The following is a 24243-nucleotide window of genomic DNA, read 5'->3' as shown; positions in this document are numbered from 1 at the left end:
TTTCAGAGCTCGCCCTTGTTCATTGAAATCAACGGCAGCCACAGGATTGTGTTAACCAATCAGATTCGAGTTGGCGACACAACGTCAACGCTTTGAAAGCTACGCTTGTCGCAGCTTCCACAACGCTGGACGCGTTGAACACGTGACACGTTCATGTCCTCTGATTGGACAGCACTGAGACTCGTCACGTGGACCTGAAACGAGTTAATTTAACTGTTTGTTTTTCCTCACACAATGGCTAAAGAGCTTGATCTGGTCGCGGATATACTTGCAAAGCCATTTTCAAGAAGGACTTTTCAAGAAAGGCTGGACGTTGTTAAAAAAGTTACTCTGAGACGAGTCTTTCACGAGCTTCAAATGTTTTATTTATTTCCTCCATGAACTACGCATGCATTTTAGTCTAATAGTGTGTGTGTGTTTTGGGGGGCGATGCAGAGCATGTGTGTCGTGGCCATGGAAACCACACAGACTGTAGTGGGAGTGATATTTGATATAATGCACTGATGTTCACACTTGCGTATTGAAAAAAACACTTGTTGCTGTAATGACCAAAGTACAACAGTGAAGTACTGTCTCAAATCAAACACTTAAAACGGTCAAAACACGGAGTCCGTTCCGGTCGCTCCAACACAACGTCACTTCCGGTTCTTATACTTCGCTTTGTGGAGAAAGATGGATCTCTGAGGGATCAATAAAGTTTTACCTTACCTTACCTTACCTTATAATGCTGATGGACGACTGAGAAACATGATGAAAGAAAGATGAAAGACCACTTCTGAATAGGGCCAAGACTTGTGTCACCGTTTAAAAAATATTAATATTGCAGACAGATGATTATACTTTCGGTTATACATATAGCATGTGCAGGTACATGATGATAATATGTTGTTGGGAAGATGATGAATATTAGATAAAAGGGGTAATTGATAAAATGATGCTGCGGAACAACCATTTATTTAGAAATTTGGACTTTTTGTTTATGAAGTGACCTATAAAGGCCATGTCAACAGGGGGAGCTGTTAGATTAAAATTATTATGTACTATACGTATACGCCATACTTAAATTAATGCTAAAAGATAATCAAAACATAAAGTATAAATTACTCGCTTGATCTAAGAGTGGGAACGTTTGACTACACATTCACTATCAACATTCCACTCAGACTGATTCACACTGGTTCGAGGCAAGCTTGAAACAGAATTAGAGATACGACACCTTTAATTTAAAACATCTGTTTATCTGCAAATTAGATTAGATTACAAGAAAACAAATTAGGAAGTTCTCTCTGCAAGTGATCGGGACACAGGGAACTTGAAAGGACCATTTGGCCGGAAAGAGACGACCTCCCGGATGGGAAATTTGCCTTAAATATAGCGATGTTTCTACAGCTCGGGACCTTTTCTCCTCTTTGACTTGAAGCAGCGATTAAACGACCCGTTACACACTCTGGATTGTTCATCTTTCTCCACGAAGCGAAGTATAAGACCAGGGACGGAAGTGACGTTGTGTTTGAGCGACGGAACGGACCCCGTGTTTTGATTGTTTTAGTACGCTAATGTGTGTAAATGTATGTGTATGTAATATGCGTGTGTGTACATGTATGTGTGTACACTTATGTGTGTGTACATGCATTTGTGTGTACATGTGTGTGTTTGTGTGTGTGCATCTGTGTGTCTTGATCTGATACATGACACACATTGTCGTACTGCTGTATGTTGTGTCAGCGAGCTTGTGTAGCAACACAAAAGCTGATGAATAAACATGTGTCGTCAACATCACTGAAGGGGAAGCAGTTCAAAGGTCAAAGGGTTGACCTCTGATGAGCTTCACTGAAGGTTTGACACATCGGAGGAAGGAGACGCACCAGTCTGACCATGAATCATGTTTATTAAAGATCAGTTACAAGAAGACATTCATCGTCAGTAAGAATCTAAAGCTGGACAATCAAGTCGAGTCACATGACGTCACTGTGTCTTCACTGCAGCACAAACAACCAACAAACGTTCTCAGAGACTTTCATCCAGACATTGAAGCTTCACGTGATGATGTGACGACAATCTCACTGTCGTCTACTTTAACTACACAATCTCACTGTCGTCTACTTTAACTACACAATCTCACTGTCGTCTACTTTAACTGCACAATCTCACTGTCGTCTACTTTAACTACACAATCTCACTGTCGTCTACTTTAACTACACAATCTCACTGTCGTCTACTTTAACTACACAATCTCATTGTCGTCTACTTTAACTACACAATCTCACTGTCGTCTACTTTATCTACACAATCTCACTGTCGTCTACTTTAACTACACAATCTCACTGTCGTCTACTTTAACTACACAATCTCACTGTCGTCTACTTTATCTACGCAATCTCACTGTCGTCTACTTTAACTACACAATCTCACTGTCGTCTACTTTAACTACACAATCTCACTGTCGTCTACTTTAACTACACAATCTCACTGTCGTCTACTTTAACTACACAATCTCACTGTCGTCTACTTTAACTACACAATCTCACTGTCGTCTACTTTAACTACACAATCTCACTGTCATCTACTTTAACTACACAATCTCACTGTCGTCTACTTCAGCTTCACAAACTCACACGAGGACACAACCCTGAGTCCAGCATGTAGAGGTTGAGAGAACTTGGTCTGGACTGTGTGGAGGAGAGTCATGGTCTCAGAGACGCTGTAGAAGGACAGAAGACCAGCAGAGTGATCCAGGTACACCCCCACTGTGGAGGGTCTGACACTGGAGACTTTAGTTGTGACCTTGTTGTGTGTAAATGAACAACCAGAGTTTTTACTATATAAACGCCAAGATTTGTCATTAAATCCAAAAGCACTTTCTTCTCCTGATCTGCTGATGTTCTTGTATGAAACTGCTACTACAACATCTCCTGTCGTCTTCACCTCCCAGTAACAACGTCCAGTCAAAGACTTTTTACTCAAGACATTACAATATTTAATGAATCTGTCTCGATGATCAGGAAGAGACTGATCTTCACTCATCTTTGTCACTTTCTTGTTTCCTTCAGACAACATCAACCTTGAGGCTGCAGTGTTTGGATCCAGAGTGATGTTCTGTGAGTATGTGAGGAACTGCTCTCTCTCTGGATGGACCATCAGTGAGATGTTGGTCCACATGTCTCTCAGAAGGTCCTGGAGTTGGTCTCTCCAGGCTGACATGCAGGCTGACACTGACACAAAGCGACGGTGAGTTTGCTCAAGGGTCGTGGAGGAGGTCGTGTCTTCACTGACCTCTGAGAGTGAGGTCAGGTTCTGGAGGAAGACGGTGTGACTGTCGGTGAGTGACAGCTGCTGCAGCTCAGCATCTTTCTTCTTCAGCTCAGAGATCTTCTGCTCCAGCTGCTCCTTAAGTCCTCGGACTCGAGCGGCTTCAGTATCCTGCTCAGATCTGATCTGCTGCTCCACATAAGACTTTCTTCTCTGGAGCATCTGGATCATCTGGTCCAGGGTCTCCTGACTGGTCTTCAGTGCTTTATCAGCGGAGACTCTGATGTTCTTCTCCTCCTGCTGGAACAGCTTCACTTCCTCCTCTGTCCTCTGGATCATCTGCTGGATCCTTCCTCGACTCTGATCCACGTCTTTCTCTCGCTCCGTCCTCTCTGCTGCCGCCGAGACCATGTCATGATCTTTGTGTTGGTCCACAGCACAGAAAGAACAGATGAGCTGCTGGTCAGAACGACAGAACATCTTCTTCTCCTCCTCGTGTTGAGGGCAGATCATCTCCTGCAGCTGCTTGGACGGCTGGACCAGCTTGTGTCTCCTGAGGGCCGGAGCTTCTAGATGAGGCTGGAGGTGAAGGTCACAGTAGGAGACCAGACACACCAGACAGGACTTGATGGCTTTCATCTTCCTCCCAGTGCAGACGTCACAGACCACATCTTCAGGTCCAGCATAGCAGAGGTTCTCAGCTGCTCCAGTCTTCTTCAGCTCCTCCACTAACTCTGCTAACACAGTGTTCTTCTGCAGGACAGGTCTTGGTGAGAAGACCCGTTTGCACTGAGGACAATCATAGATGTTCTTGTCCTTCCAGTGACCTTCAAGACAGATCTTACAGTAGTTGTGTCCACAGTGAAGAGTGACTGGATCCTTCAGTAGATCCAGACAGATGGAACAAGATAAAGATTCTCTCTTCAGATCAACTCTAGTCTCCATGTCTGTGCGACTGAAACACTCCCTTCACAGGTCAACACTTTTATGCTCTCAGTCACCTGTTGACGTAACAATCTGGTCCAACCTGTGGACTCACCTGATCGTTCTTGATAATGACCTCGACACACCTTGATTGTCTATAATTGTCATCATTATACACACAAAAACATATTACAGAAACACACACAGGCGCATACAGACATACGCAACTTTTTAAGCAAACAATTTCCCGAAGGAGACCTCCTGAGGGATCAATAAGTTTTACCTTACCTTATCATAAATCATCGTCATGGCAACCAGGGTAGCTACGCAACAACACATGACGACAACACATGACGACAACACATGATGACAACACATGATGACAACCCATGATGACAACACATGACGACAACACATGATGACAACACATGACGACAACACATGATGACAACACATGATGACAACGCATGATGACAACACATGACGACAACACATGACGACAACACATGACGACAACACATGACGACAACACATGACGACAACACATGACGACAACACATGACGACAACACATGACGACAACACATGACGACAACACATGATGAAAACACATGATGACAACACATGATGACAACACATGACGACAACACATGATGACAACACATGATGACAACACATGATGACAACACATGACGACAACACATGATGACAACACATGATGACAACACATGATGACAACACATGATGACAACACATGACGACAACACATGATGACAACACATGACGACAACACATGACGACAACACATGATGACAACACATGACGACAACACATGACGACAACACATGACGACAACACATGACGACAACACATGACGACAACACATGACGACAACACATGATGACAACACATGACGACAACACATGACGACAACACATGACGACAACAACTGACGACAACACATGACGACAACACATGACGACAACACATGACGACAACACATGACGACAACACATGATGACAACACATGACGACAACACATGACGACAACAGATGACGACAACAGATGACGACAACACATGACGACAACAGATGACGACAACACATGACGACAACACATGATGACAACACATGACAACAACACATGACGACAACACATGACGACAACACATGACGACAACACATGACGACAACACATGATGACAACACATGACGACAACACATGATGACAACACATGATGACAACACATGATGACAACACATGACGACAACACATGACGACAACACATGATGACAACACATGACGACAACACATGATGACAACACATGACGACAAAACATGATGACAACAAATGACGACAAAACATGATGACAACACATGATGACAACACATGATGACAACACATGACGACAACACATGATGACAACACATGATGACAACACATGACGACAACACATGATGACAACACATGACGACAACACATGATGACAACACATGACGACAACACATGACGACAACACATGATGACAACACTTGATGACAACACATGATGACAACACATGACGACAACACATGATGATAACACAGGACGACAACACATGATGACAACACATGATGACAACAAATGACGACAACACATGACGACAACACATGATGACAACAAATGACGACAACACATGACGACAAAACATGACGACAACACATGATGACAACACATAATGACAACACATGACGACAACACATGACGACAACACATGATGACAACAAATGACGACAAAACATGATGACAACACATGACGACAACACATGATGACAACACATGACGACAACACATGATGACAACACATGATGACAACAAATGACGACAAAACATGATGACAACCCATGACAACAACACATGATGACAACACATGACGACAACACATGATGACAACAAATGACGACAAAACATGATGACAACACATGATGACAACACATGATGACAACACATGACGACAACACATGATGACAACACATGACGACAACACATGATGACAACACATGACGACAACACATGATGACAACACATGACAACAACACATGATGACAACACATGATGACAACACATGACGACAACACATGACGACAACACATGATGACAACACATGACGACAACACATGATGACAACACATGACTCCTCCATCATCATCACTCTCCTCCTCCTCTCTCACTCCTATCACTATCCTCCAACATCATCACTCTCCTCCTCTCTCACTCCTATAACTCTCCTCCTCTCTCACTCTCCTCCTCCTCTCTCACTCCTATCCCTCTCCTCCAACATCATCACTCTCCTCCTCCTCTCTCACTCCTGTCACTCTCCTCCACCATCATCACTCTCCTCCTCCTCTCTCACTCCTATCACTCTCCTCCACCATCATCACTCTCCTCCTCCTCTCTCACTCCTGTCACTCTCCTCCTCCTCTCTCACTCCTGTCACTCTCCTCCACCATCATCACTCTCCTCCTCCTCTCTCACTCCTATAACTCTCCTCCACCATCATCACTCTCCTCCTCCTCTCTCACTCCTGTCACTCTCCTCCACCATCATCACTCTCCTCCTCCTCTCTCACTCCTATCACTCTCCTCCACCATCATCACTCTCCTCCTCCTCTCTCACTCCTATCACTCTCCTCCATCTCTCTCACTCCTGTCACTCTCCTCCACCATCATCACTCTCCTCCTCCTCTCTCACTCCTATCACTCTCCTCCACCATCATCACTCTCCTCCTCCTCTCTCACTCCTTCACTCTCCTCCACCATCATCACTCTCCTCCTCTCTCACTCCTGTCACTCTCCTCCACCATCATCACTCTCCTCCTCTCTCACTCCTGTCACTCTCCTCCACCATCATCACTCTCCTCCTCTCTCACTCCTGTCACTCTCCTCCACCATCATCACTCTCCTCCTCCTCTCTCACTCATATCACGCTTCAGGACCAGAGGAGAGAAATCCTTCCAGACTGTTGCTCCTCAGCTTTGGAACCATCTTCCCCTTCACAAATAAGAATAACTTACTTAGTAAATATCCTTGTGTTATCAAATGGTTCTTTGTTGTGCGTTACACATTTCAAGAGTGTCCTCATAAAGCCCGGCGTTCAGGACCAGAAGTCGTAATTCCAGTTCCCAGTTTGACAAAGTCTCTCTCTTTGTCTCAAACATTCCAATTGAAGGATCAAACATTCTGATTGAAGGCGTTGTTACCGTGACTACACAATTGGAAGACGTTTATAATTAAAGTTTGTCTGCTTGAATGTTGTTACAAAAAGGTTTGACCTTCCTAGGAACCAGTTCATCCGGAGCGGTTCAGTTGAAAAGGATCTTTGAATCCTCACTGCTACGACTTAATCCACGTTTGCTGATGACGGACGATTGTATTTCAGATGAAGGTGATTTATTGATTGTAGCATTTAAAAAGCAGCTCGAAGGAAAAAGCAAATCTTTTTTTTTTTTTTTTAAGTGCACTTGTTGCTATTTGACAAACACTGAAGGCTAGATTGTCTGAAGGACGTCAAGCCTGTATTTCCTGTTACATTTTTGAACAGGTTAAAAATCAGCGGCGGGCCGTCAGGGCCAGCAAGGCCTTCTCTGCTGGCCTAAACATAATAGAAAAATACATTTATTTATTTAATTTAGCAAAAAACAAAACAAAACAATAAATACTTTTTTTTTTTTATTGTTTATTTTTCATAAATATGTATTCAATCATTCCTCATAGTCTTTACTCTTCATTACACTTCTTTCCTCCTGCTTGCACTGCTTCCAGGATCGTACGTTCATGCTTTCATCCAATCATATTTGAGCAGCCGGTCAAGTGTCGCCCGAGGCCTTCAGTCGTTTCAGAGCTGGCCCTTGTTCATTGAAATCAACGGCAGCCGCAGGATTGTGTTAACCAATCAGATTCGAGTTGGCGACACAACGTCAACGCTTTGAAAGCTACGCTTGTCGCAGCTTCCACAACGCTGGACGCGTTGAACACGTGACACGTTCATGTCCTCTGATTGGACAGCACTGAGACTCGTCACGTGGACCTGAAACGAGTTAATTTAACTGTTTGTTTTTCCTCACACAATGGCTAAAGAGCTTGATCTGGTCGCGGATATACTTGCAAAGCCATTTTCAAGAAGGACAAGAAAGGCTGGACGTTGTTAAGAAAGTTACTCTGAGACGAGTCTTTCACGAGCTTCAAATGATTTATTTATTTCCTCCATGAACTACGCATGCATTTTTTTCTAAATAATGTTGCGCTTTATGAGATCAATAGTGGTGCTTGTGTGTGTGTGTGTGTCGCTTCAGTGTGTGTGTGTTTGTCGCTGAAGCGCATAGTGTGTGTGTGTTTTGGGGGGCGATGCAGAGCATGTGTGTCGTGGCCATGGAAACCACACAGACTGTAGTGGGAGTGATATTTGATATAATGCACTGATGTTCACACTTGCGTATTGAAAAAAACACTTGTTGCTGTAATGACCAAAGTACGACAGTGCAGTACTGTCTCAAATCAAACACTTAAAACGGTCAAAACACGGAGTCCGTTCCGGTCGCTCCAACACAGCGTCACTTCAGGTTCTTATACTTCGCTTCGTGGAGAAAGATGGACAATTCAGAGTGTGTCACGGGTCGATAATTCGCCGCTCCAAGTCAAACAAAATACAAGCTTTACGACCGCGACCGTACACACTTTCCTCCGGCGACTGTACAGGTCAATGGTTCTTTCAAGTTCCCTGTGTCCTGATCCCCAGTAGAGAGAACTTCCTAATTTGTTTCCTTGTAATCTAATCATCTAATCATGTTCTCGGGCAGGGGTTTCCGTCTTTTAGCCCCCTTTTCCCAGGTGTGTCTTGCTTCGTTCTTTGATCTACGATTTAAGGTGTGATTTGCAGATCAACAGATGTTTTAAATAACCGCCGTCGTATCTCTAATGACATCTTGAAACAGTGTATCAGTCTGGAGTGAAATGTTGATTGTAAATGTGTATTCAAATGTTTAAGCTCTTAGATGAAGCGAGATATTTATACTTTATATTTTGATTATCTTTTAGCATTAATTTAAGTATGGCGTATACGTATAGTGTATAAAAATCTGTTGCTACACACTGTTGCTACACACTCACCTGACATGACTCGACAGCTTCTTCTTCTACTACTTTTCAACGCTGATCGCAACCGGTCGTTGGAAACTTATCGTCGACACTTGACAGCACTTTTCGCAAATCGACACAAGTTATTGAGTTGTGTTTCATTGTGTTATTGTTGTTGTTGTTTTGTGGTAAAACTAACACGTTTTTTAGATCCTAGTAAGTAAGTAAGTCATGGTGAAATAATAAAAACCTCAGAAAGTTCCACGACTTGTTTCTGCCAATCTTCCTCACGCAGTCCAGCCATAAAAAGACGAGAGAAATCCTTCCAGACTGTTGCTCCTCAGCTTTGGAACCATCTTCCCCTTCACAAATAAGAATAACTTACTTAGTAAATATCCTTGTGTTATCAAATGGTTCTTTGTTGTGCGTTACACATTTCAAGAGTGTCCTCATAAAGCCCGGCGTTCAGGACCAGAAGTCGTAATTCCAGTTCCCAGTTTGACAAAGTCTCTCTCTTTGTCTCAAACATTCCAATTGAAGGATCAAACATTCTGATTGAAGGCGTTGTTACCGTGACTACACAATTGGAAGACGTTTATAATTAAAGTTTGTCTGCTTGAATGTTGTTACAAAAAGGTTTGACCTTCCTAGGAACTAGTTCATCCGGAGCGGTTCAGTTGAAAAGGATCTTTGAATCCTCACTGCTACGACTTAATCCACGTTTGCTGATGACGGACGATTGTATTTCAGATGAAGGTGATTTATTGATTGTAGCATTTAAAAAGCAGCTCGAAGGAAAAAGCAAATCTTTTTTTTTTTTTTTTAAGTGCACTTGTTGCTATTTGACAAACACTGAAGGCTAGATTGTCTGAAGGACGTCAAGCCTGTATTTCCTGTTACATTTTTGAACAGGTTAAAAATCAGCGGCGGGCCGTCAGGGCCAGCAAGGCCTTCTCTGCTGGCCTAAACATAATAGAAAAATACATTTATTTATTTAATTTAGCAAAAAACAAAACAAAACAATAAATACTTTTTTTTTTTTATTGTTTATTTTTCATAAATATGTATTCAATCATTCCTCATAGTCTTTACTCTTCATTACACTTCTTTCCTCCTGCTTGCACTGCTTCCAGGATCGTACGTTCATGCTTTCATCCAATCATATTTGAGCAGCCGGTCAAGTGTCGCCCGAGGCCTTCAGTCGTTTCAGAGCTGGCCCTTGTTCATTGAAATCAACGGCAGCCGCAGGATTGTGTTAACCAATCAGATTCGAGTTGGCGACACAACGTCAACGCTTTGAAAGCTACGCTTGTCGCAGCTTCCACAACGCTGGACGCGTTGAACACGTGACACGTTCATGTCCTCTGATTGGACAGCACTGAGACTCGTCACGTGGACCTGAAACGAGTTAATTTAACTGTTTGTTTTTCCTCACACAATGGCTAAAGAGCTTGATCTGGTCGTGGATATACTTGCAAAGCCATTTTCAAGAAGGACTTTTCAAGAAAGGCTGGACGTTGTTAAGAAAGTTACTCTGAGACGAGTCTTTCACGAGCTTCAAATGTTTTATTTATTTCCTCCATGAACTACGCATGCATTTTAGTCTAATAGTGTGTGTGTGTTTTGGGGGGCGATGCAGAGCATGTGTGTCGTGGCCATGGAAACCACACAGACTGTAGTGGGAGTGATATTTGATATAATGCACTGATGTTCACACTTGCGTATTGAAAAAAACACTTGTTGCTGTGATGACCAAAGTACGACAGTGCAGTACTGTCTCAAATCAAACACTTAAAACGGTCAAAACACGGAGTCCGTTCCGGTCGCTCCAACACAACGTCACTTCCGGTTCTTATACTTTGCTTCGTGGAGAAAGATGGACAATTCAGAGTGTGTCACGGGTCGATAATTCGCCGCTCCAAGTCAAACAAAATACAAGCTTTACGACCGCGACCGTACACACTTTCCTCCGGCGACTGTACAGGTCAATAGCCCCGGGAGAAAAGGTGCTGTAGAAACATCGCTGTATTTAAGGCAAATTTCCCATCCGGGAGGTCGTCTCTTTCCGGCCAAATGGTCCTTTCAAGTTCCCTGTGTCCTGATCCCCAGTAGAGAGAACTTCCTAATTTGTTTCCTTGTAATCTAATCATCTAATCATGTTCTCGGGCAGGGGTTTCCGTCTTTTAGCCCCCTTTTCCCGGGTGTGTCTTGCTTCGTTCTTTGATCTACGATTTAAGGTGTGATTTGCAGATCAACAGATGTTTTAAATAACCGCCGTCGTATCTCTAATGACATCTTGAAACAGTGTATCAGGCTGGAGTGAAATGTTGATTGTAAATGTGTATTCAAATGTTTAAGCTCTTAGATGAAGCGAGATATTTATACTTTATATTTTGATTATCTTTTAGCATTAATTTAAGTATGGCGTATACGTATAGTGTATAAAAATCTGTTGCTACACACTGTTGCTACACACTTACCTGACATGACTCGACAGCTTCTTCTTCTACTACTTTTCAACGCTGATCGCAACCGGTCGTTGGAAACTTATCGTCGACACTTGACAGCACTTTTCGCCAATCGACACAAGTTATTGAGTTGTGTTTCATTGTGTTATTGTTGTTGTTGTTTTGTGGTAAAACGAACACGTTTTTTTAGATCCTAGTAAGTAAGTAAGTCATGGTGAAATAATAAAAACCTCAGAAAGTTCCACGACTTGTTTCTGCCAATCGTCCTCACGCAGTCCAGCCATAAAAAGACGAGAGAAATCCTTCCAGACTGTTGCTCCTCAGCTTTGGAACCATCTTCCCCTTCACAAATAAGAATAACTTACTTAGTAAATATCCTTGTGTTATCAAATGGTTCTTTGTTGTGCGTTACACATTTCAAGAGTGTCCTCATAAAGCCCGGCGTTCAGGACCAGAAGTCGTAATTCCAGTTCCCAGTTTGACAAAGTCTCTCTCTTTGTCTCAAACATTCCAATTGAAGGATCAAACATTCTGATTGAAGGCGTTGTTACCGTGACTACACAATTGGAAGACGTTTATAATTAAAGTTTTGTCTGCTTGAATGTTGTTACAAAAAGGTTTGACCTTCCTAGGAACCAGTTCATCCGGAGCGGTTCAGTTGAAAAGGATCTTTGAATCCTCACTGCTACGACTTAATCCACGTTTGCTGATGACGGACGATTGTATTTCAGATGAAGGTGATTTATTGATTGTAGCATTTAAAGAGCAGCTCGTAGGAAAAAGCAAATCTTTTTTTTTTTTTTTTAAAGTGCACTTGTTGCTATTTGACAAACACTGAAGGCTAGATTGTCTGAAGGACGTCAAGCCTGTATTTCCTGTTACATTTTTGAACAGGTTAAAAATCAGTGGCGGGCCGTCAGGGCCAGCAAGGCCTTCTCTGCTGGCCTAAACATAATAGTAAAATACATTTATTTATTTAATTTAGCAAAAAACAAAACAAAACAATAAATACTTTTTTTTTATTGTTTATTTTTCATAAATATGTATTCAATCATTCCTCATAGTCTTTACTCTTCATTACACTTCTTTCCTCCTGCTTGCACTGCTTCCAGGATCGTACGTTCATGCTTTCATCCAATCATATTTGAGCTGCCGGTCAAGTGTCGCCCGAGGCCTTCAGTCGTTTCAGAGCTCGCCCTTGTTCATTGAAATCAACGGCACCCGCAGGATTGTGTTAACCAATCAGATTCGAGTTGGCGACACAACGTCAACGCTTTGAAAGCTACGCTTGTCGCAGCTTCCACAACGCTGGACGCGTTGAACACGTGACACGTTCATGTCCTCTGATTGGACAGCACTGAGACTCGTCACGTGGACCTGAAACGAGTTAATTTAACTGTTTGTTTTTCAACACACAATGGCTAAAGAGCTTGATCTGGTCGTGGATATACTTGCAAAGCCATTTTCAAGAAGGACTTTTCAAGAAAGGCTGGACGTTGTTAAGAAAGTTACTCTGAGACGAGTCTTTCACGAGCTTCAAATGTTTTATTCATTTCCTCCATGAACTACGCATGCATTTTAGTCTAATAGTGTGTGTGTGTTTTGGGGGGCGATGCAGAGCATGTGTGTCGTGGCCATGGAAACCACAAAGACTGTAGTGGGAGTGATATTTGATATAATGGACTGATGTTCACACTTGCGTATTGAAAAAAACACTTGTTGCTGTAATGACCAAAGTACGACAGTGCAGTACTGTCTCAAATCAAACACTTAAAACGGTCAAAACACAGAGTCCGTTCCGGTCGCTCCAACACAACGTCACTTCCGGTTCTTATACTTTGCTTCGTGGAGAAAGATGGATCTCTGAGGGATCAATAAAGTTTTACCTTACCTTACCTTATAATGCTGATGGACGACTGAGAAACATGATGAAAGAAAGATGAAAGACCACTTCTGAATAGGGCCAAGACTTGTGTCACCGTTTAAAAAATATTAATATTGCAGACAGATGATTATACTTTCGGTTATACATATAGCATGTGCAGGTACATGATGATAATATGTTGTTGGGAAGATGATGAATATTAGATAAAAGGGGTAATTGATAAAATGATGCTGCGGAACAACCATTTATTTAGAAATTTGGACTTTTTGTTTATGAAGTGACCTATAAAGGCCATGTCAACAGGGGGAGCTGTTAGATTAAAATTATTATGTACTATACGTATACGCCATACTTAAATTAATGCTAAAAGATAATCAAAACATAAAGTATAAATTACTCGCTTGATCTAAGAGTGGGAACGTTTGACTACACATTCACGATCAACATTCCACTCAGACTGATTCACACTGGTTCGAGGCAAGCTTGAAACAGAATTAGAGATACGACACCTTTAATTTAAAACATCTGTTTATCTGCAAATTAGATTAGATTACAAGAAAACAAATTAGGAAGTTCTCTCTGCAAGTGATCGGGACACAGGGAACTTGAAAGGACCATTTGGCCGGAAAGAGACGACCTCCCGGATGGGAAATTTGCCTTAAATATAGCGATGTTTCTACAGCTCGGGACCTTTTCTCCTCTTTGACTTGAAGCAGCGATTAAACGACCCGTTACACACTCTGGATTGTTCATCTTTCTCCACGAAGCGAAGTATAAGACCAGGGACGGAAGTGACGTTGTGTTTGAGCGACGGAACGGACCCCGTGTTTTGATTGTTTTAGTACGCTAATGTGTGTAAATGTATGTGTATGTAATATGCGTGTGTGTACATGTATGTGTGTACACTTATGTGTGTGTACATGCATTTGTGTGTACATGTGTGTGTTTGTGTGTGTGCATCTGTGTGTCTTGATCTGATACATGACACACATTGTCGTACTGCTGTATGTTGTGTCAGCGAGCTTGTGTAGCAACACAAAAGCTGATGAATAAACATGTGTCGTCAACATCACTGAAGGGGAAGCAGTTCAAAGGTCAAAGGGTTGACCTCTGATGAGCTTCACTGAAGGTTTGACACATCGGAGGAAGGAGACGCACCAGTCTGACCATGAATCATGTTTATTAAAGATCAGTTACAAGAAGACATTCATCGTCAGTAAGAATCTAAAGCTGGACAATCAAGTCGAGTCACATGACGTCACTGTGTCTTCACTGCAGAACAAACAACCAACAAACGTTCTCAGAGACTTTCATCCAAACATTGAAGCTTCATGTGATGATGTGACGACAATCTCACTGTCGTCTACTTTAACTACACAATCTCACTGTCGTCTACTTTAACTACACAATCTCACTGTCGTCTACTTTAACTACACAATCTCACTGTCGTCTACTTTAACTACACAATCTCACTGTCGTCTACTTTAACTACACAATCTCACTGTCGTCTACTTTAACTACACAATCTCGCTGTCGTCTACTTTAACTAGACAATCTCACTGTCGTCTACTTTAACTACACAATCTCACTGTCGTCTACTTTAACTACACAATCTCACTGTCGTCTACTTTAACTACACAATCTCACTGTCGTCTACTTTAACTACACAATCTCACTGTCGTCTACTTTAACTACACAATCTCACTGTCGTCTACTTTAACTACACAATTTCACTGTTGTCTACTTTAACTACACAATCTCATTGTCGTCTACTTCAGCTTCACAAACTCACACGAGGTCCCAACACCGACTCCAGCATGTAGAGGTCGAGAGAACTTGGTCTGGACTGTGTGGAGGAGAGTCATGGTCTCAGAGACGCTGTAGAAGGACAGAAGACCAGCAGAGTGATCCAGGTACACCCCCACTGTGGAGGGTCTGACTCTGGAGACTTTAGTTGTGATGTTGATGTGTGTAAATGAACAACCAGAGTTCAAACAATCTAAACACCATGATTTGTCATTACATCCAAAACAACTTTCTTCTCCTGATCTGCTGATGTTCTTGTATGAAACTGCTACTACAGTACGTCCTTCTGTTATCTTCACCTCCCAGTAACAACGTCCAGTCAAAGACTCTTGACTCAAGACATGACGATATTTAATGAATCTGTCTGGATGATCAGGACGAGACTGATTTGTTCTCATCTTTGTCACTTTCTTGTTTCCTTCAGACAACATCAACCTTAAGTGTGCAGTGTTTGGATCCAGAGTGATGTCCTGTGAGTATGTGAGGAACTGCTCTCTCTCTGGATGGACCATCAGTGAGATGTTGGTCCACATGTCTCTCAGAAGGTCCTGGAGTTGGTCTCTCCAGGCTGACATGCAGGCTGACACTGACACAAAGCGACGGTGAGTTTGCTCAAGGGTCGTGGAGGGGGTCGTGTCTTCACTGACCTCTGAGAGTGAGGTCAGGTTCTTGAAGAAGACGGTGTGACTGTCGGTGAGTGACAGCTGCTGCAGCTCAGCATCTTTCTTCTTCAGCTCAGAGATCTTCTGCTCCAGCTGCTCCTTAAGTCTTCGGACTCGAGCGGCTTCAGTCTCCTGCTGAGATCTGATCTGCTGCTCCACATCAGACTTTCTTCTCTGGAGCATCTGGATCATCTGGTCCAGGGTCTCCTGACTGATCTTCAGTGCTTTATCAGCGGAGAGTCTGATGTTCTTCTCCTCCTGCTGGAACCGCTTCACTTCCTCCTCTGTCTTCTGGATCATCTGCTGGATCCTTCCTCGACTCTGATCCACGTCTTTCTCTCGCTCCCTCCTCTCTGCTGCCGCCGAGACCATGTCATGATCTTTGTGTTGGTCCACAGCACAGAGGGGACAGATGAGCTGCTGATCAGAACGACAGAACATCTTCTTCTCCTCCTCGTGTTGAGGGCAGATCATCTCCTGGAGCTGCTTGGACGGCTGGACCAGCTTGTGTCTCCTGTAGGCCGGAGTTTTTAGATGAGGCTGGAGGTGAAGGTCACAGTAGGAGACCAGACACACCAGACAGGACTTGATGGCTTTCATCTTCCTCCCAGTGCAGACGTCACAGACCACATCTTCAGGTCCAGCAGAGCAGAGGTTCTCAGCTGCTCCAGTCTTCTTCAGCTCCTCCACTAACTCTGCTAACACAGTGTTCTTCTGCAGGACAGGTCTTGGTGTGAAGCTCCGTCTGCACTGAGGACAATCGTAGATGTTCTTGTCCTTCCAGTGACCTTCAAGACAGATCTTACAGTAGTTGTGTCCACAGGCAAGAGAGACTGGATCCTTCAGTAGATCCAGACAGATGGAACAAGATAAAGATTCTCTCTTCAGATCAACTCTAGTCTCCATGTCTGTGCGACTGAAACACTCCCTTCACAGGTCAACACTTTTATGCTCTCAGTCACCTGTTGACGTAACAATCTGGTCCAACCTGTGGACTCACCTGATCGTTCTTGATAATGACCTCGACACACCTTGATTGTCTATAATTGTCATCATTATACACACAAAAACATATTACAGAAACACACACAGGCACATACAGACATACGCAACTTTTTAAGCAAACAATTTCCCGAAGGAGACCTCCTGAGGGATCAATAAAGTTTTACCTTACCTTATCATAAATCATCGTCATGGCAACCACGGTAGCTACGCTAGCATCTGACGTAGTCATAGTCATACGAAGAACGAGCATCGTTTCATCTTCATCATCTTCATTCACTTAAACAAACATGAGAGTAAGAGGGGATGAAAGTGGGAGAAGAATCATGACAACACATGATGACAACACATGACGACAACACATGATGACAACACATGACGACAACACATGATGACAACACATGATGACAACACATGATGACAACACATGACGACAACACATGATGACAACACATGATGACAACACATGATGACAACACATGACGACAACACATGATGACAACACATGATGACAACACATGATGACAACACATGACGACAACACATGATGACAACACATGATGACAACACATGATGACAACACATGATGACAACACATGACGACAACACATGATGACAACACATGATGACAACACATGATGACAACACATGATGACAACACATGATGACAACACATGACGACAACACATGATGACAACACATGACGACAACACATGATGACAACATATGATGACAACACATGATGACAACACATGATGACAACACATGATGACAACACATGACGACAACACATGATGACAACACATGATGACAACACATGACGACAACACATGATGACAACACATGATGACAACACATGATGACAACACATGATGACAACACATGATGACAACACATGATGACAACACATGATGACAACACATGATGACAACACATGACGACAACACATGACGACAACACATGACGACAACACATGATGACAACACATGATGACAACACATGACGACAACACATGACGACAACACATGACGACAACACATGATGACAACACATGATGACAACACATGACGACAACACATGACCACAACACATGATGACAACAAATGATGACAAAACATGATGACAACACATGACGACAACACATGATGACAACACATGACGACAACACATGACGACAACACATGATGACAACAAATGACGACAACACATGACGATAAAACATGACGACAACACATGATGACAACACATAATGACAACACATGACAACAACACATGACGACAACACATGATGACAACAAATGACGACAAAACATGATGACAACACATGACGACAACACATGATGACAACACATGACGACAACACATGATGACAACACATGATGACAACAAATGACGACAAAACATTATGACAACACATGACAACAACAAATGACGACAACACATGACGACAACACATGACGACAACACATGATGACAACAAATGACGACAAAACATGATGACAACACATGATGACAACACATGATGACAACACATGATGACAACAAATGACGACAACACATGACGATAAAACATGACGACAACACATGATGACAACACATAATGACAACACATGACAACAACACATGATGACAACAAATGACGACAAAACATGATGACAACACATGATGACAACACATGACGACAACACATGACGACAACACATGATGACAACACATGATGACAACACATGATGACAACACATGACGACAACACATGACGACAACACATGATGACAACACATGATGACAACACATGACGACAACACATGATGACAACACATGACAACAACACATGACGACAACACATGACGACAACACATGACGACAACACATGACGACAACACATGACGACAACACATGACGACAACACATGACGACAACACATGATGACAACACATGACGACAACACATGACGACAACACATGATGACAACACATGATGACAACACATGATGACAACACATGATGACAACACATGACGACAACAAATGACGACAAAACATGATGACAACACATGACGACAACACATGACGACAACACATGATGACAACACATGATGACAACACATGACGACAACACATGATGACAACACATAATGACAACAAATGACGACAAAACATGATGACAACACATGACGACAACACATGATGACAACAAATGACGACAAAACATGATGACAACACATGACGACAACACATGACGACAACACATGATGACAACAAATGACGACAAAACATGATGACAACACATGAAGACAACACATGATGACAACACATGACGACAACACATGATGACAACACATGACGACAACACATGATGACAACACATGACGACAAAACATGACGACAACACATGATGACAACACATGATGACAACACATGACGACAACACATGATGACAACACATGACGACAACACATGACGACAACACATGATGACAACACATGACGACAACACATGACAACAACACATGATGACAACACATGACGACAACACATGATGACAACACATGACTCCTCCATCATCATCACTCTCCTCCTTCTCTCTCACTCCTATCACTATCCTCCAACATCATCACTCTCCTCCTCTCTCACTCCTATAACTCTCCTCCTCTCTCACTCTCCTCCTCCTCTCTCACTCCTGTCACTCTCCTCCACCATCATCACTCTCCTCCTCCTCTCTCACTCCTATCACTCTCCTCCACCATCATCACTCTCCTCCTCCTCTCTCACTCCTGTCACTCTCATCCACCATCATCACTCTCCTCCTCCTCTCTCACTCCTGTCACTCTCCTCCACCTCTCTCACTCCTGTCACTCTCCTCCACCATCATCACTCTCCTCCTCCTCTCTCACTCCTATTACTCTCCTCCACCATCATCACTCTCCTCCTCCTCTCTCACTCCTGTCACTCTCCTCCACCATCATCACTCTCCTCCTCCTCTCTCACTCCTATCACTCTCCTCCACCATCATCACTCTCCTCCTCCTCTCTCACTCCTGTCACTCTCCTCCACCATCATCACTCTCCTCCTCCTCTCTCACTCCTATCACTCTCCTCCACCATCATCACTCTCCTCCTCCTCTCTCACTCCTATCACTCTCCTCCACCATCATCACTCTCCTCCTCCTCTCTCACTCCTATCACTCTCCTCCACCATCATCACTCTCCTCCTCCTCTCTCACTCCTGTCACTCTCCTCTACCATCATCACTCTCCTCCTCCTCTTTCACTCCTATCACTCTCCTCCACCATCATCACTCTCCTCCTCGTCTCTCACTCCTGTCACTCTCCTCCACCATCATCACTCTCCTCCTCCTCTCTCACTCCTATCACTCTCCTCCACCATCATCACTCTCCTCCTCCTCTCTCACTCCTATCACTCTCCTCCACCATCATCACTCTCCTCCTCCTCTCTCACTCCTGTCACTCTCCTCCACCATCATCACTCTCCTCCTCCTCTCTCACTCCTATCACTCTCCTCCACCATCATCACTCTCCTCCTCTCTCACTCCTATCACTCTCCTCCACCATCATCACTCTCCTCCTCCTCTCTCACTCCTGTCACTCTCCTCCACCATCATCACTCTCCTCCTCCTCTCTCACTCCTGTCACTCTCCTCCACCATCATCACTCTCCTCCTCCTCTCTCACTCCTATCACTCTTCTCCTCTCTCACTCTCCATCAACTAAAGTAATTCATGTTGTTGTTAAGTTGACTTATTAAAAAAAGCCACTGTTTAAGATAAGATAAGGAACAAATCACTGACGTCAACTATTACACAGAGACTTACAAATTAATTTGTGTCGAGGCTTCAATACAAGATGGACGTTACAGACGAGCAGTACGGAGGTATTTGGATGTTTTTAAGTGTCTCTTTGGACGAAGATGAAGATGAAGACGACTCCAGTCGCTACATTGAAATGAATAAACTACTCTGAAAATGAATAGATTACACTGAAAATAATCCCAACCCTTAGTCGACATGAGGATGAGTAGAAAATGAGTGAAGTTTGAATTCTGGGTGAACTATCACTCTCGGGATAGATTGAGCCAAAAAAAAAATTAAAGTTCTGAGCTGCTCTAGTAGAAGAACTCACATTTTCCCCGATCCTTAAAAATCTTCACTGGCTGCCAGTTTCTTTCAGGATCAACTTTAAAATTCTGGTCCTTACTTTCAGATCTATTCATGGTCAGACCTTCCATCAGTGATCTGATCCAGCCTTACACCCCAGCTCGGGCTCTGAGGTCTGTGGATCAGAATCTACTGATGGTTCCTGAACACGCTTCAGGACCAGAGGAGAGAAATCCTTCCAGACTGTTGCTCCTCAGCTTTGGAACCATCTTCCCCTTCACAAATAAGAATAACTTACTTAGTAAATATCCTTGTGTTATCAAATGGTTCTTTGTTGTGCGTTACACATTTCAAGAGTGTCCTCATAAAGCCCGGCGTTCAGGACCAGAAGTCGTAATTCCAGTTCCCAGTTTGACAAAGTCTCTCTCTTTGTCTCAAACATTCCAATTGAAGGATCAAACATTCTGATTGAAGGCGTTGTTACCGTGACTACACAATTGGAAGACGTTTATAATTAAAGTTTGTCTGCTTGAATGTTGTTACAAAAAGGTTTGACCTTCCTAGGAACCAGTTCATCCGGAGCGGTTCAGTTGAAAAGGATCTTTGAATCCTCACTGCTAAGACTTAATCCACGTTTGCTGATGACAGACGATTGTATTTCAGATGAAGGTGATTTATTGATTGTAGCATTTAAAAAGCAGCTCGTAGGAAAAAGCAAATCTTTTTTTTTTTTTTTAAAGTGCACTTGTTGCTATTTGACAAACACTGAAGGCTAGATTGTCTGAAGGACGTCAAGCCTGTATTTCCTGTTACATTTTTGAACAGGTTAAAAATCAGTGGCGGGCCGTCAGGGCCAGCAAGGCCTTCTCTGCTGGCCTAAACATAATAGAAAAATACATTTATTTATTTAAGTTATTTTATGATTGAAGTTGTACAAATATACGAGTGGTATAAATATATGAGTGGTATAAATACACAGGGTTGTACAAATACACGAGTGGTACAAATTCACAGAGTTGTACAAATACAAGAGTGGTATAAAAACCACTGTTTGAGTTGTACAAACAAACAAAGGAAGTAAAAGGTAAAGTCCTGAGATTCATTAACGCACTTTCCTCTTCCACTAATGTCACCACGAACAGGCTCCTCTCCTCCACCATCATCACTCTTCTCCTCTCTCACTCCTATCACTCTCCTCCACCACCATCACTCTTCTCCTCTCTCACTCCTATCACTCTCCTCCACCACCATCACTCTCCTCCTCTCTCACTCCTATCACTCTCCTCCTCCTCTCTCACTCCTATCACTCTCCTCCACCATCATCACTCTCCTCCTCCTCCCTCACTCCTATCACTCTCCTCCACCATCATCACTCTCCTCCTCTCTCTCTCACTCCTGTCACTCTCCTCCACCATCATCACTCTCCTCCTCCTCTCTCACTCCTATCACTCTCCTCCACCATCATCACTCTCCTCCTCCTCTCTCACTCCTGTCACTCTCCTCACTCTCCTCCTCCTCTCTTACTCCTATCACTCTCCTCCACCATCATCACTCTCCTCCTCCTCTCTTACTCCTGTCACTCTCCTCCACCATCATCACTCTCCTCCTCTCTCTCTCACTCCTGTCACTCTCCTCCACCATCATCACTCTCCTCCTCCTCTCTCACTCCTATCACTCTCCTCCACCATCATCACTCTCCTCCTCTCTCACTTCTATCACTCTCCTCCACCATCATCACTCTCCTCCTCCTCTCTCACTCCTATCACTCTCCTCCACCATCATCACTCTCCTCCTCCTCTCTCACTCCTATCACTCTCCTCCACCATCATCACTCTCCGCCTCCTCTCTCACTCCTATCACTCTCCTCCACCATCATCACTCTCCTCCTTCTCTCTCACTCCTGTCACTCTCCTCCACCATCATCACTCTCCTCCTCCTCTCTCACTCCTATCACTCTCCTCCACCATCATCACTCTCCTCCTCCTCTCTCACTCCTGTCACTCTCCTCCACCACATCACTCTCCTCCTCTCTCACTCCTGTCACTCTCCTCCACCATCATCACTCTCCTCCTCTCTCACTCCTATCGCTCTCCTCCACCATCATCACTCTCCTCCTCCTCTCTCACTCCTGTCACTCTCATCCACCAACATCACTCTCCTCCTCTCTCACTCCTGTCACTCTCCTCCACCATCATCACTCTCCTCCTCCTCTCTCACTCCTGTCACTCTCCTCCACCATCATCACACTCATCCTCTCTTACTCCTGTCACTCTCCTCCACCATCATCACTCTCCTCCTCCTTCTCTCACTCCTTTCACTCTCCTCCACCATCATCACTCTCCTCCTCTCTCACTCCTGTCACTCTCCTCCACCATCATCACTCTCCTCCTCTCTCACTCCTGTCACTCTCCTCCACCATCATCACTCTCCTCCTCCTCTCTCACTCCTGTCACTCTCCTCCACCATCATCACTCTCCTCCTCCTCTCTCACTCCTATCACTCTCCTCCACCATCATCACTCTCCTCCTCCTCTCTCACTCCTGTCACTCTCCTCCACCATCATCACTCTCCTCCTCCTCTCTCACTCCTATCACTCTCCTCCACCATCATCACTCTCCTCCTCCTCTCTCACTCCTATCACTCTCCTCCATCTCTCTCACTCCTGTCACTCTCCTCCACCATCATCACTCTCCTCCTCCTCTCTCACTCCTGTCACTCTCCTCCACCATCATCACTCTCCTCCTCCTCTCTCACTCCTATCACTCTCCTCCACCATCATCACTCTCCTCCTCCTCTCTCACTCCTATCACTCTCCTCCATCTCTCTCACTCCTGTCACTCTCCTCCACCATCATCACTCTCCTCCTCCTCTCTCACTCCTATCACTCTCCTCCACCATCATCACTCTCCTCCTCCTCTCTCACTCCTATCACTCTCCTCCATCTCTCTCACTCCTGTCACTCTCCTCCACCATCATCACTCTCCTCCTCCTCTCTCACTCCTGTCACTCTCCTCCACCATCATCAC

General features: G+C 43.7%; 3 protein-coding genes across 3 annotated transcripts in view; all 3 read right to left on the bottom strand.

Annotated features, from left to right (window-relative positions):
• Positions 1–17016, bottom strand: part of LOC148087378 (tripartite motif-containing protein 16-like) — a gene marked incomplete at its 5' end in the record, with an annotated part of 30161 nt that extends 13145 nt beyond the window's left edge. Inside the window, 1 exon segment of the mRNA XM_087787596.1 lies at positions 15157–17016. Within this exon segment, the coding sequence (XP_087643722.1) occupies positions 15408–17016 (1609 nt within the window).
• LOC148087376 (calsenilin-like) overlaps positions 1–24243 on the bottom strand; it is a 125032-nt gene that overhangs the window by 71458 nt on the left and 29331 nt on the right. The window lies entirely within an intron of this gene.
• Positions 1809–4197, bottom strand: LOC148087379 (tripartite motif-containing protein 16-like). Its single transcript, XM_087787584.1, has one exon. It carries the CDS (start codon positions 4192–4194, stop codon positions 2593–2595), a length of 1602 nt encoding a protein of 533 aa, XP_087643710.1. The 5' UTR covers positions 4195–4197; the 3' UTR covers positions 1809–2592.

Source organism: Callionymus lyra, chromosome 1 (genome assembly GCF_982586985.1).
Source record: "Callionymus lyra chromosome 1, fCalLyr1.hap1.1, whole genome shotgun sequence".
Taxonomy (NCBI): domain Eukaryota; kingdom Metazoa; phylum Chordata; class Actinopteri; order Syngnathiformes; family Callionymidae; genus Callionymus; species Callionymus lyra.
The sequence above is the reverse complement of the archived record's forward strand: the minus strand, read 5'-3'. Positions and strand labels throughout refer to the sequence as shown.

Excerpts from the sequence above, each read along its gene's own strand:
- LOC148087379 (XM_087787584.1), bottom strand. The coding sequence starts at position 4,194 with ATGGAGACTAGAGTTGATCTGAAGAGAGAATCTTTATCTTGTTCCATC.